We start from the raw sequence: 13,015 nt of genomic DNA, 5'->3' as shown, positions 1-13,015 counted from the left end.
GGGGGCGAGTGGCATCGGACCCTTGTCCGACCACGTTCTCCCTCTCGGAGCTTCGACGTTGGGGAGCTCAGCCCCGACATCGGCCTCGGAGCCGTCCCTGTCGTTGAGGCCTGGAGTTCCTATCTCTTCAGAGCGGGAACCTTCTGGCCTCTCTGACGAGGGAGCCTTCGCGGTGATGAGGAGTGTACTAGCCCCTGGGCATAGTCAACGGTCATTTCCATCAGCACCTCCCACTACAGTGCCTGCTGACATCTCTTCCCACTCTCTTGCTCCCGGACCCAGAGATCCAACGCCTCAGGTTTTCCCATTGGGAATATCTTCCTCTTCCGAGGCTTCTCCTGATCTGTCAGGTGAACCTCCGCGTAAGAGGGCATGTAAGAGGAAACATCTAGACTCCCCCGAGTCTATTACATCCGATACTGACTTGGATGAGTCGGAAGGATCCCTAAGGTCCCCCTCTGAGGATGTCTCTTTCTCAGACATCCTTGAACTCCTTAAGCAGAGGGGGAACTGGCCTTCCCTTAATCCTTCTGAGGACGAGTCAGTATACCTGGAGGCATTCAGGTCTCGACCCTCCACCTCCTGGGTGTCTCCGCCTTTCGACCCTCTTATGGACGTGGTGGCTCGGAAGGCGTGGATGGCCCCGGATTCGATGGAACCTATTCCTCGGAGGCCTTCTAAATTCATTACGGCCCCACCTGATAGGCAATATTTGACAAAAGGTTTCCTGGTTGATGCCATGGTGGTGGCTGCAGCCACCAAGAAGGAACTAGCTGATCCTTCAGTACCTGTCCATCCTCCTAACAAGGATTCTAGTACTATGGATAGGTACGGCAAGCGGATTTTTTCTTCGGCAACCTTTGCCATGCGATCGCTGAACTACTTGTGTCACTTCATCCGCCTTCAAAGAGATGTTCTTAAAGAGTTGGGAGAAGTTTTACAGGATCTGTCAGCTGCTGGGTCTCAGGATAAGATTAACTCACAGCTAGGAATCCTAAACTCCATTGTAAACTCCTCCATGCGGCTCATTTCATATGCAGCCGATGGAGTGAGTAGGGTCGCAGGCACAGGAGTGGCTTTAAGGCGTCAGTCCTGGATGCGGCTTTGTAATTTTGCAGATCCCTTCAAAGCATCCTTCACAAACTGTCCCTTTGATGGCTCGACTTTGTTCGGACCTCAAGTGAAAGACACCTTGACTAGATACGAACAAGATGGCAAGACTCTTTCTGCCGTAGGAGTCCGTTTCTCCACTCCTTCAAGACCTTACCCAAAAGGTCAGAAGGGAGGGAAAATGTGGTTCCGCAAATCTCAAGGAGTCACACCTGATGCACGAGGTCAGTTTACCCCCAGAGGCAGAGGGGGTAACAACAACAGACGCCGCCCTAGAGGCAGAGGGGGTCCGCAGAATCAGGGTAGCAGGGAGCTTCTCTCTGACAAACCCTTCCAGCATCCCTGAGATGTTGCCCGATTGTCCACCTTCGGAGGCAGTCGGGGGAAGATTATCGCTGTACCCCAAAGCCTGGCTTTCCCTTTCTCAAGACAAATGGGTACAATCAATCATATCCGAGGGTTAAAAAATTCCCTTTATTCAAACCCCAGTTCAGCAAAGGGAACCCTTCCAGACGTTCCACCTGGTCTAAGGGAACTAGCAGTACCAGAGATTTCAAAACTGCTAGCAAAAAGAGCCATTCAGCCAGTCCCAGCAGACCAAATAGGATCCGGTATCTACTCAAGGTTCTTTTTAGTACCAAAAAAGACATGGGACTGGAGACCAATATTAGATCTCAGCAAACTAAACAAGTTTGTAAAGAAAACAAGATTCCAGATGGTCACGCTGCAGTCCAGTCTACCCTTTCTGGGCAAGGACAATTGGATGTGCTCGGTAGATCTTCAGGATGCGTACTATCACATAAAAATTCACAGGCGCTCCAGAAGGTTTCTCCGCTTTCGGCTGGGGACCAGTCACTTCCAATTCAGAGCCCTGCCATTTGGACTCACTACAGCCCCCAGAGTGTTCACCAAATGTATGGCAGCGGTTACGGGTCACCTGAGACGTCAAGGATTCCAGGTGTTTCCATATCTAGACGACTGGCTCCTCACTGCCACCACCAGACATCAACTTCTCCAAGCCAGAGATTACACCATTCACATTTGCAGAGGGCTAGGGATTTCTATAAATTTCAAAAAATCTGCCTTGTCGCCTTGTCAATCTATTACTTTTATAGGTGCAAAATTGGACACCGTACAACTTTCAGCAAAGTTAACAGACCAAAAGATCTTGGACATTCAAAATCACGTCCAGGTGATTCTTCTCAGCAACAAAATTCAGGCCAGATTTGCTCTGAAAGTATTGGGTCTTATGGCGGCCGCCATAACACTTCTTCCCCTTGCCCGCTTTTACATGCGTCTTCTACAATGGATGCTGTTCGCCCAATGGTCCTTTCAACAACTTCCCATGCGTCACAGGATCATAATAACTCCAATTTGCAAAAGGCATCTGACCTGGTGGATATCGTCCCCTCAAGTCCATCAGGGCAGACCCTTTGTTCCTCCCGCCCCGGTCGCCACGGTTACATCGGACGCCTCCCTGATCGGGTGGGGGGGCATTATCAGGGCAGGATGGTCCATGGCACTTGGCAACCTTTCGAATGCCACCTGCACATAAATGTCCTAGAGATGAGAGCAGTGCTTTTAACGTTGCAAGCCCTCAACGACTCTCTTCCCCTGGGAATTATTGCAGTCCAAACGGACAATATGTCCGTAATGTGGTACATCAACAAGCAGGGCGGAACCAAGTCCTATCCACTGTGTTGAGATGCTCTCAGACTTTGGCAGTGGGCAATCTCTTCTCAGCGGTTTCTGATAGCAACGCATATTCCTGGGAAATCCAACATCATAGCGGACAGGTTGAGCAGAGCTATTCTCATGCCTCATGAGTGGTCTCTCAAACAATCAGTGACGGAAGAGATTTTTCAGAAGTGGGGCCTTCCTTGCTGCGACCTTTTTGCTACACCTCAAAACAGCAAATGCCCCGACTTCTTCTCTCTCTTCCCCCTTCCAGGCCATCCCCCCAGAGACGCTCTAATCCAAGATTGGCCCCGGGGACTTCTTTATGCCTTTCCTCCCTTTCCTCTGATACCTCAAGTAATTCAGAAAGCAACCGCCTTGAGAGCCAAGTTGATTCTCATTGCCCCTTATTGGCCTCAACAGGTATGGTTTCCGTTCCTACATCGTTATCTTTTGGTACAGCCATGGCATCTGGACCCGGTTCCAGATCTTCTGACCCACCAGTCGGGGCAGCTGCACCAATCCATACCTTCTCTCAACCTCACTGCTTGGTTGCTCCACTTCCATCCCTAGCCAGGCTTCCTATGATTTCTAATCCCGTCCAGGATATCATAGTAGCTTCCCTTAAATCTTCCACCAGAAGGATTTACACTAGTAAATGGCAACGTTTCTCCTTCTGGGCAAAAGCAAGGAATATAGACCCCTATACTGCTCCGATTCATTCGGTTTTGGACTTCCTAGCCGAGATTTTTCATTCAGGATCTTCTTCCTCCACAGTAAAAGTTCAGCTGGCAGCCATTTCAAATTTTCACATAGGCTTCTTGGACCACAACATTATGTCACATAAACTTTGCAAGGCATTCCTTAGAGATATTTTTTTACTTAAACCTCCGATTAGAGACCCCCCCCCCACCACAGTGGGATCTAAATTTAATTTTAACATCCTTGATTCTTCCCCCTTTCGAACCTGCGGCTGCCTGTTCATTGAAATTTCTTTCTTGGAAGACACTCTTTCTAGTCGCCATTACTTCTGCCAGGAGAGTATCTGAGCTTCATGCCCTCTGCATTCGTCCTCCCTACTTAATCTTCCACAAAGACAGAGTTTCTCTAAGGACTAATCCGTCTTTCTTACCCAAAGTGGCATCGCAGACGAACTTAAATCAATCCACTGATCTTCCAGTTTTTTTCCCAAATTATTCTAATAGAGCGGAACAAAAACTACATTATCTTGATGTTCACCGCCAACTCAGATATTATCTGGACAGAACCAAACATTTTAGGAAATCTGATCAACTGTTTTTATCCTATGCAGAGAACAGGAAAGGCCTTCCAGTCTCCAAGGTAACTCTATCTAGATGGATGTCTTCTGTGATTACTTGCATTTATCAGCTCAGAGGCAAAGAGTTGATTTCTAGGCCAAAAGCCCATTCTACCAGAGCTCTAGCTACATCTACAGCTTTTCAGGCTAGACTTCCAATAGACACTATTTGTGCAGCAGCCACATGGGCCTCTCCTCATACCTTTGTTTCACATTACAAATTAGACTTGGCCTCCAGAGACAGAGCGAATTTTGGTTCCACCGTTCTCAAGAGTCTATTTCATTGAGCCACCCAGGATAGAGGTGCTAGGGACGCGGTCCCATCCAGCAAGAATGAAGGCGAGATTGACAACTTAACATTAAGAAGTTATGTACCTACCATAACGTTCCATGTTAGTTGTCTTCTCTCGCTTTCTTTCTTGAGTCCCGCCCACCATCCCCCTAGCCTGGGCAGACCGAGAAGATTGTGCCTCTTCTCTTAAGAGGCTTAATCCATTTTTTTCTAGCTAATCAGCTTTCTAGTGTCACTAGATTAGGTTGATCCTTTTCGGGGGATTATGATTATTATTATTGTCATTTTTAGTATTATTACCTCTTCCTCCTCCTCTCCAGTTGGAGGAATGTATTGCATAATTTTCTTAGCTACCAAATGAGATCTGGGTAGTCTTCGCCTTGCATCATGGGATATAGGGTTGCCTCGAGCTGGTAAAATTAGCTCTCGAGCTTTAGTAAGTGGCCGAGTCGGAGCCGAGGATCGGCTCCAAACCCATCCAGCAAGAAAGAAGGCGAGAAAAGACAACTAACATGGAACGTTATGGTAGGTACATAACTTCTTATTTTTGACCATTGATGCAATAATACTGAAAATCTTCAGCTGCGGTGTTATCATTATGTGTATTCTTTCCACTATTATATGACTGACCCAGCTCATTTCATTTTCTGCTATTTTCTGCTTCAGATCTGTCTCTTTTTGTGCAATAGTAGAAGAGAAAAGTGGAAGAAAGAACTTTCCTATAGATTACTTCATTGCCAAGAGACCTGTTCTGTTTAGGATAATCCTGACTAGTGCAGAAAATGCCTTGGATCATAGGAGGTTACTAGGCTAATGGCCCTAGGGCCCTTACAAGCCTAACCAAGTTATCATTCTTTACACGATCAGCACCTATTGCCCCTGTCCAAGAGAGACACAGGTGGAACCCCCCTGGGGAACTGGACTTAACCTGTACTATGGAAGCCTTGCCTGTTGATGGATTTCTGTTGGCTTGAAATGCAGACACTAATGTGGATCGTTTCACTTACCTGTTTCCCTACCCTTCTCCCTTTCTCTCTTCTAACTACTCCACCACTTGGCCTTCCAAGTATTCATCTACTTGGCCTTCCAAATACCCTTCTGCCTTTAGAAACACAGTGCACATTCAGTGATCCAGTAACCACCCCCCCAGGCACTTCCACAATTAGGCTATCCTGATGGAAACTTAACTTGTGACCACTGGCCATAATTGGCCTGTCCTGAAGGAAACGTCAGTGAGAGACTTCATCTCCTGTGACAGAGGATTTTCATGAAATGTTTGGTTTGTAATTCCAACAAAACATCAGATGCTCTTGTTTATAAGATCAAATCTTTACAGGGGATCCAGGCCTTCACTAGCGCATATTGTCACAGATCAGATCATAAAAGGTTCTGGTTCTGTGAAACACGAGAAAGTGTCATCCCATATCTGAATGATGTGCTTGAAACCTAGTCAGTGTAGGGGACAAATAGCAACTTATTATTGTGTACCAATACGAGTTACAGTCAGAATCAGAAAAGTGGGTTCATAAAACCCTTCCCTTGTTTTTCTGTCTACCGGCTCCTCATCTTCTACAGCAAGATTGCTGCAGGCATACTTAAGAATGTTACACCCAAGGCTGGGTTAGCAGTTTCTTAACAATGCTTTTAGTACTATGGATACAAGGGATTCCAGATCAAGGCAAAAAACATGATCTGTCAACATAGCCTAGATCTGCTTTTCTTAGCAAATACCCTCTGTGTTGGAATCTATTGGTTAGTACCTCTTTGCAGGACTTTAGCAATGAAACTGTCTTTCTGTGGGCCTACTCTTGGGCCTTGGCTGCAGCTGTCATTGTTCCTTCTGATAGTCACTCATTATCTCTTTTTCTTCAAATGCTAAAAGCCTTTCAGAAGAAGCAATCAGGGAAAAGTGCAGTGGTATTTTGGAAGGTATGAGAGATACCAAAAGACAGCTTTATTTTAAGGAAAATAACTCAGAGCTGAAGACTAAGGAGGGTTTGCCTGTTGTGCATGGTGAAAGAAATTGGTTGTTTATCAGTAGTGGGTCCCAGCAGAAACATAAAAGCCAGTCGACTTCAAATTAATATCTTGAAAAACTTCACAAGTGCCCCTACTTTGTGGTTTAGTGGGGTGAAGCTCTGACTACAACAAAAATTATCCTGAATATGGGGTGGGGGGGTTGAAAGTGAGCAACCTATATCAGCTCACCCATCATGGGAGATAAAGTTCTGTCTAAAGCTGGGGCATGCACTGCTAAAGGCTGAACCTATCACCCTAGTTCCAAGCAGGCCACCATTTATCAGTTGTAGGAGAGGCTTGAGTGGGATGATATCATGAGCAGTGATGCCTATGACAGTATCCTTACTCTACCAAGTAAGGGTTTCCCTTTCTTTTCAAAAAATCCCTGCTTTCTTACCACATATGAAATCCACATCCTGGCACTCACCCTTCTTGGAGGGTTGGTAATCTCACCGTATGGAAGGTCAGTAAGAGAAGGGGAAATAGCATTTGTATATAGGATTATTGCAGGACTTCGCCTTATTCCTCCAGCCACATAAGTGGAAGAGGAAGGAAGATGGGAATGAATGGGCTAATGGAGGACAACAGCAGATGTCAGTAGCAGAAGATATATGTGAACCTCAAAAATGTGCAAATGAGAAAGGAAAGGAAGCCACAAACTGGTCATGTGAAGTAGCCAAATGTATGCCGTGAGATACTGGTCAACCTGATATGGTTAAAAGCAAGCTTACCAAAGCCTGGCATTTTGATCACAGTGTCTCCCTCTCCCATCTGACCAATGTTAGATGTATTAGTAAAAATAGTGGTTTAAAGTATTTTGAAGGGGGATTTGCCCCCTGCAATCTATTAACTCCTAGAATGCACCAACTCCGAAGAGGAATACATATAAAAAATTATAAAAAATGTTGTCAAAATATTGTTGAAAAATTACTTCTCTATTAAACAAATCACTATTAAACAACTTCATTGCATGTATTTTTAAAATAGGTATAACAGAAGCAGTGTCTTAATCCAGGAGAGTGTAGTAGCATCAACAGTCTCACATTTTTTGACAATTTTTTTTTTGTAATTTTTTTTAATCATTTTTTTTAATTTATTTTTTAACAAATCTGTAGTCTAGGTTTGGTATGATGTTTTACTATTATACACATAATATTATAGTACGATATTTTTTATCACTTATTTTGTGTGGATTTTAGATGATTTATTTATTGATAATACAACTATATAGGGATTTTTTAATGATCTTATGAGTTTTTAATTTTGTACAATTATTTTGGTTTTCATAGTTGCATGAATTGGTTGGACCATAATAATCTTTTTTGGGTTCTACCCATTCAAAAATTTTTTTTACAGTTTTGGTCTCTTTAAAAAAGCATGTTTTATTTATTAATCAATGTACTAGTGCTAATTCGCTAATTAATTTTGGTAATTGTATATAAAAAGATATTACTTTGTTTTAAATTTAATTCTGATGAAGTCCATGTAATGAGAGTGGATGATGTAACTTATTCTTTGTATTTTTACTAATACAGTAGTGTTTTTATTATTTATTATACAGTTGTATCACTGGATCCGGGTGCTGTTTTACACCACACAGACCACTTTTCTGGTTCTTTTGCTGTTTTTGGTGGTGAGAGATGCCTTTGAACGGTTTTCTTTATTTTGCTTCTAATTCCATTTTTTTTTTTTTACAGCACCAGCAGCAAGTAGTCCAGGCTGTGGAACGAGCCAAGCAGGTGACCATGGGGGAACTGAACACCATAATTGGAGTAAGTATACAAGGAAGCCGAGAACCACGAGAACTGGGCCTAATAGAAGGGGTAAGAATATAAGATAAACATTTATCTGGGTTTAAAATGGTCATTTTGGTGGACGTGAATTGGTGAATGTACTTGTAGTGCTTTTTGTGGTAATTGTTCATAATGTAAGATTGTCTCAAATACAAAGGCTTTTACTTCTGTAAATACTACCAAGGTTTTCGAAATTCATTCTCTCATTACTTGTAACAGTGAGTGGGTGATTTATATGGCTGTACGCCAGTGTGGAGCCTTTTATGTAGGCCAGGCATCTAGGCCCTTTAAGCACTGAATTGCCATTCATGTCAGTGATAAGAACTGCAGATGTACTAGAAGTGCTTTGTACAAACATAACCTGGAGCATCAAGGTGCCCATTTTATATTTGTGGATATTGACAAAGTATTGCGTGTAAATTTGTCTGATTTTGGTAAACAAAGTTTTGGATCAAAAAGAGAGATTATGGATTGTTAATTTAGGAGCTCTGTTTAAACTGGGACTTGATGAACATGTTTAATTTTCAGTTTTGCTGCTTTTTTACTATAGGGTGTTTTGTTGCTTTAAATTTGAATTTTAGTGTTCTTCCTTGTTCACTTTGCATTTATGCATCGTCATTGTGTTCCTTGACAGTCATGACATCAACATTGTGTCCTTGTTCCCTTTGCACTTGTATGTTTTTTTCTTCAGCAGCACTGAACAGTGCTCTTTTGTAGTTTGTTTGATGCCTGTTTGTTGCCTCCTAGTTTAAAATGTAACCGTTTGGTATAAGGATGTAATTCTAATGTATTTTGTGCACTGGTGAGATTAAAACTGGGAAGTTTAAAAAGAAGCTTCTGGATAAATCATTTCATGTTGAATTAACTGTTTGAAAACAGTAAGTACTCCAAAGACTTTACATTTATTGGGAAGTTTAAAAGGAAATTTCTGGCAGGTTTTCTGCTTGATAACAGTCAGCATTTGGAAATAGACTCCCTCTGCATGATGCTGCATTATATGAGTGCTGGATATTTTTTTGCTGTTGGTATTTTTTTATATAGGTTTATGATCAAAATTTTGAGTGAAGGTTCGGCAACCATGGGATGTTAAAGTACGGTTGGCTGAATCCCATGTTGCTGAACCTTCATTTATGTGAGTCCTGATTCAGCAAATGCACAGTGCATTCGCACATATGAGCTCGATCTTATAACTAGAGATCGTGGTGCAGTGGGGATAGGGAAATTTACCCTTTTCCCCACTGTAGTGCGATCTCGGAGTTGGAATATATAATTTGCAGGGGGTGTGGGTGCAGGGGAGCTTGCCCCCCTGCAAAAATTGTCAAGTGATGTGCAGTCTTCAGATGTCGAGAAAGGTCAAATTCGCAACAGGAAGTGTGTTTGAGACATTCTGATTTTCTCAACATTCCGAGTCGAACTTCTTAGTCGATATTTAAGGTAGGAATTTATTTTGTCAAATATATGATAATAAACTATATATATATATATATATATATATATATATATATATATATATATATATATATATATATATTTATATATATATATATATATATATATATATGGGACCCGCACAGATCCCTGAATGCACTTTCCACCGAAGCAGAAATCACCGAGCATACTTAACCGAAAGTGCTGTTCACCGAGGCAGCACTTTCGGATAAGTATGCTCGTTGTGCCGGTCGTACTACGGTCCGGATAAGGGAAAATTCCATTTTCCCCACTGTAGTGCGACCTTGGAGTGAGAATATTAAAGTAGGGGGGTGCAGGGGGGCTTGCCCCCTGCATAGAAGTAGGTTTAATTTTTTATTTTTTTTTAAACATACTTTACCGTAAGTGCTTTTTCCATGAAAGTGCTTTCGGTAAAGAATGTTCGTTGATAATGGATTCGGACTTTTGATCTTTCGATCAAAAGTCCTAGATCCATATAGTACTTGCATGTTATCGCAACCAGATTTTCGCGGTTGCGAATAGCACCTACCTGCACACAAATGAGTGGCTGAAAGATTTCTAGGTGCCAATCATAGTCCTTACTACTTTCAAAAAATATATACATGACTTTAAAGAACAGGAACAATTTAAAGAAATCCTCTTCTGTTTTGTGAGCGTTATAGACGCGGACATGAGTTGTTATGACTGATGTTATACTGTGCGTTGGAATATTTTCACACTGGGCAACAAATCCTTCACAGAAGGAAAACACAGAGACTGTAAAATTGGGGGAGTTATGTATTACCGTTTTGTTTCACAAGCACCGTCCTACAAAAAGAAATGTGGTGTTTTCTCACCCCCATGTCACTGTAACATGAACTAGTTTCCCTGTACGTTTAGCAATGACAGTCACTATTCCTTGCACACTTTCTTTCACAAGCTGTAAATAATGCAACCGACAGTACAATAGCATGCATGATAACTCAAGCGTAAGTCTGTAAAGGACGCAAAAAAGGGAGATGATTTCTGAACTTGTTTTGGTTTGTAAAACTCATGTACAGTTTTTGGCCACTTGTAAGGACTTACAATAACACTTTGAAGTGTTTAATACACTCGCTTCTGTGGAGGTATGCGCATTTCGCAATGGCGAAAATCTGGTTGTGATAACATGCAAGTACCACATATATATATATATATATATATATATATATATATATATATATATATATATATATATATTTTTTTTATACACACACACCAACTCCAAGATCGCCATACCTCAGAGAAAAGGGAGTTTTTTTCAGAAATGTCAGTCTCGAACTTACTATATATGAGTCTGGATTTTCAGACATTCATTCTCTGCATGTTGGTTACCTCCTATTCATTTGAATAATAAAAACAGTTAACATTTATAAAAAAAGTATCTTATTTGTGGTTTCTATAAGTCTAAAATTTGTGCCACGTACATGACTTATGCTTCACTGCTTTATACACATATATACAACAGAAAAGAATCACATGGAATATTAATAGCAAAACTACACAAATCTGTAAACTTAATTTTTTTTTTATCACAAAATATAATGACTGAAGTTAAAGTTGAATGTGGGTGGGTGTAGTCTACATATCGCAAGTCAAGAGCTTTGCTTCCCAGCAAAACTGGGTTTTGAAATTCATGTATTTCTAACGTCATCATCATCATATGATATTGTTTCATGCATTATATCAATACAAATGTATTACCTGATACATCCTAATTTATTAGTAGTGACTTTTCAATTTGTTTTGTGAGAGAGTATATGCTGCCCTGTGTTTTCTTAAGGGTCAGTCCTTTAGAAATCACTTGCTTGATTATGATAGAGTAAAAACAATGCTTGCCCAAAATCAGTGTGTGCTGTTTTTAGGGAGTTTCTCCCTTCCCCTGGTGTTATGCATTTGTGGAGTTGTCATATGTGTAGGTTCAGTGGTGTGGTGGAGGGGCTTGGCTCCCAATTGGAGAAGGGGGCTTTACCTTTGCAAAAAATGTTTTTGATCAGTGCCATTAAGTTATTGCTGTGTTGAGGCAGTTTTAAGCAATCATGTTCTAATTTTTACATTGTGGAAGCAGCATGCATAGCATATCTCTGTCTATGTTAGCAGCTAATCCATGTATGACTGAGGTCTATATTAGAAAGTTTATTATTATTAGTAGTAGTAGTAGTCATTGTAGTAGTGGTAGTAGTAATAGTAGTACTAGTGGTTGTAGGTGTAGTAGTCTTAGTTGTAGTGATAGTACTAATAGTATTAATAGTTGGCAGTAATAGTATTAGTAGTAGTAGTGGTAGTAGTGATAGTAGTAGATGTAGTAATAGTATATTGTGGTAGTAGTAAGAGTATTAGTAGTGGTAGTTATTGTAGTGGTGCTAGTCGTAGTACTAATAATAGTAGTAACAGTGGTGGTAGTTGTTGCTGTAGTGGTAGCGGTAGTTATTGTAGTGGTGGTAGAGGTAGTAGTAATAGTAATAGGTGGTAGTATTACTGTTGTCATCATCATATTTTACAAGACTGACACTAATTTACATTTTCTGCATGGAAAGTTTGACTCTGTAAAATGTTTTTGTCTAGCAGTTAAAACACCCTGAATCCTATGTCTGACTTAAAACTTCTGCTTTTATTTTTTTTCACAAACTGTATCACAAAGTTGCAGTTCCTCTCAAAATGCAGGTCTAAGGGGCACAGCACATTTTCCAAGAAGATCTTTGACTTGACACAGATTTGATTCAAACCTGGTTACTGGAAACTCATTTCTTGGTCAGGCACAGTCTTAAAGCAAAGCACATAGCTTGTGGAAATGTTGAACATGGTCCGAGGAGATGCCACATGATTTTTCAGCATCCACTAGTAGTAGGCAACCTGCAAAAGAAAGCAATTCTATGAGGGCGTTAGAACTGTACATTCAAAGCTGCTGTAACCTACAGTACATCTTGTATATAACACCTTTCTGTCCCAGCTCATCCTGTGCTACGGTATATAAACTGTGAGCAATGTAGTGGAAGCAGAAAATTCATGAAGGATGCAGGCCTTCATATTTATAGCTGTTATTCCTTTTAAATACATGATGCTTTGGGTGGGGTGATGGAGTACAAATCTGCTGCACTGTAAATGCAGTTTAGAGGTATATCCCAAATTTTATCAGCAAAACAAAAAAATAAATTTTGCCTCACAGGTGGATTTCTCCTTGCCAGTTATGTAAGAAAGCTTGTGGTGGTCAAAAGGTAAGTTCAAACCCTGTGCTTTAGATTTTCTTCAATCACTTAGCTTTTTGTTTACTTTAGCAGTGTAGTTTCAGTTATGTAATGTCTTCATGGATAATCTATGCTTCCTGATAATGATATTAAA

The 13,015-nt window shown here is 41.2% G+C and overlaps 1 protein-coding gene across 4 annotated transcripts in view; it reads left to right on the top strand.

Annotated features, from left to right (window-relative positions):
- LOC122787177 (transducin-like enhancer protein 4) overlaps nt 1–13,015 on the top strand; it is a 728,148-nt gene that overhangs the window by 287,000 nt on the left and 428,133 nt on the right. For 3 of the 4 annotated variants that reach the window (XM_044053755.1, XM_044053754.1, XM_044053757.1), the window contains one exon: nt 8,114–8,239. In XM_044053755.1, the coding sequence (XP_043909690.1) occupies nt 8,114–8,239 (126 nt within the window). The remainder of the gene's footprint in view (nt 1–8,113; nt 8,240–13,015) is intronic. The other variant, XM_044053756.1, reaches the window with a different exon arrangement.

Source organism: Protopterus annectens, chromosome 13.part0, assembly GCF_019279795.1.
Source record: "Protopterus annectens isolate FY-2018-M chromosome 13.part0, PAN1.0, whole genome shotgun sequence".
In the NCBI taxonomy this organism is placed as follows: Eukaryota; Metazoa; Chordata; order Ceratodontiformes; family Protopteridae; genus Protopterus; species Protopterus annectens.
Note: the sequence above shows the minus strand (reverse complement) of the source record. Positions and strands in the feature narration are given on the sequence as shown.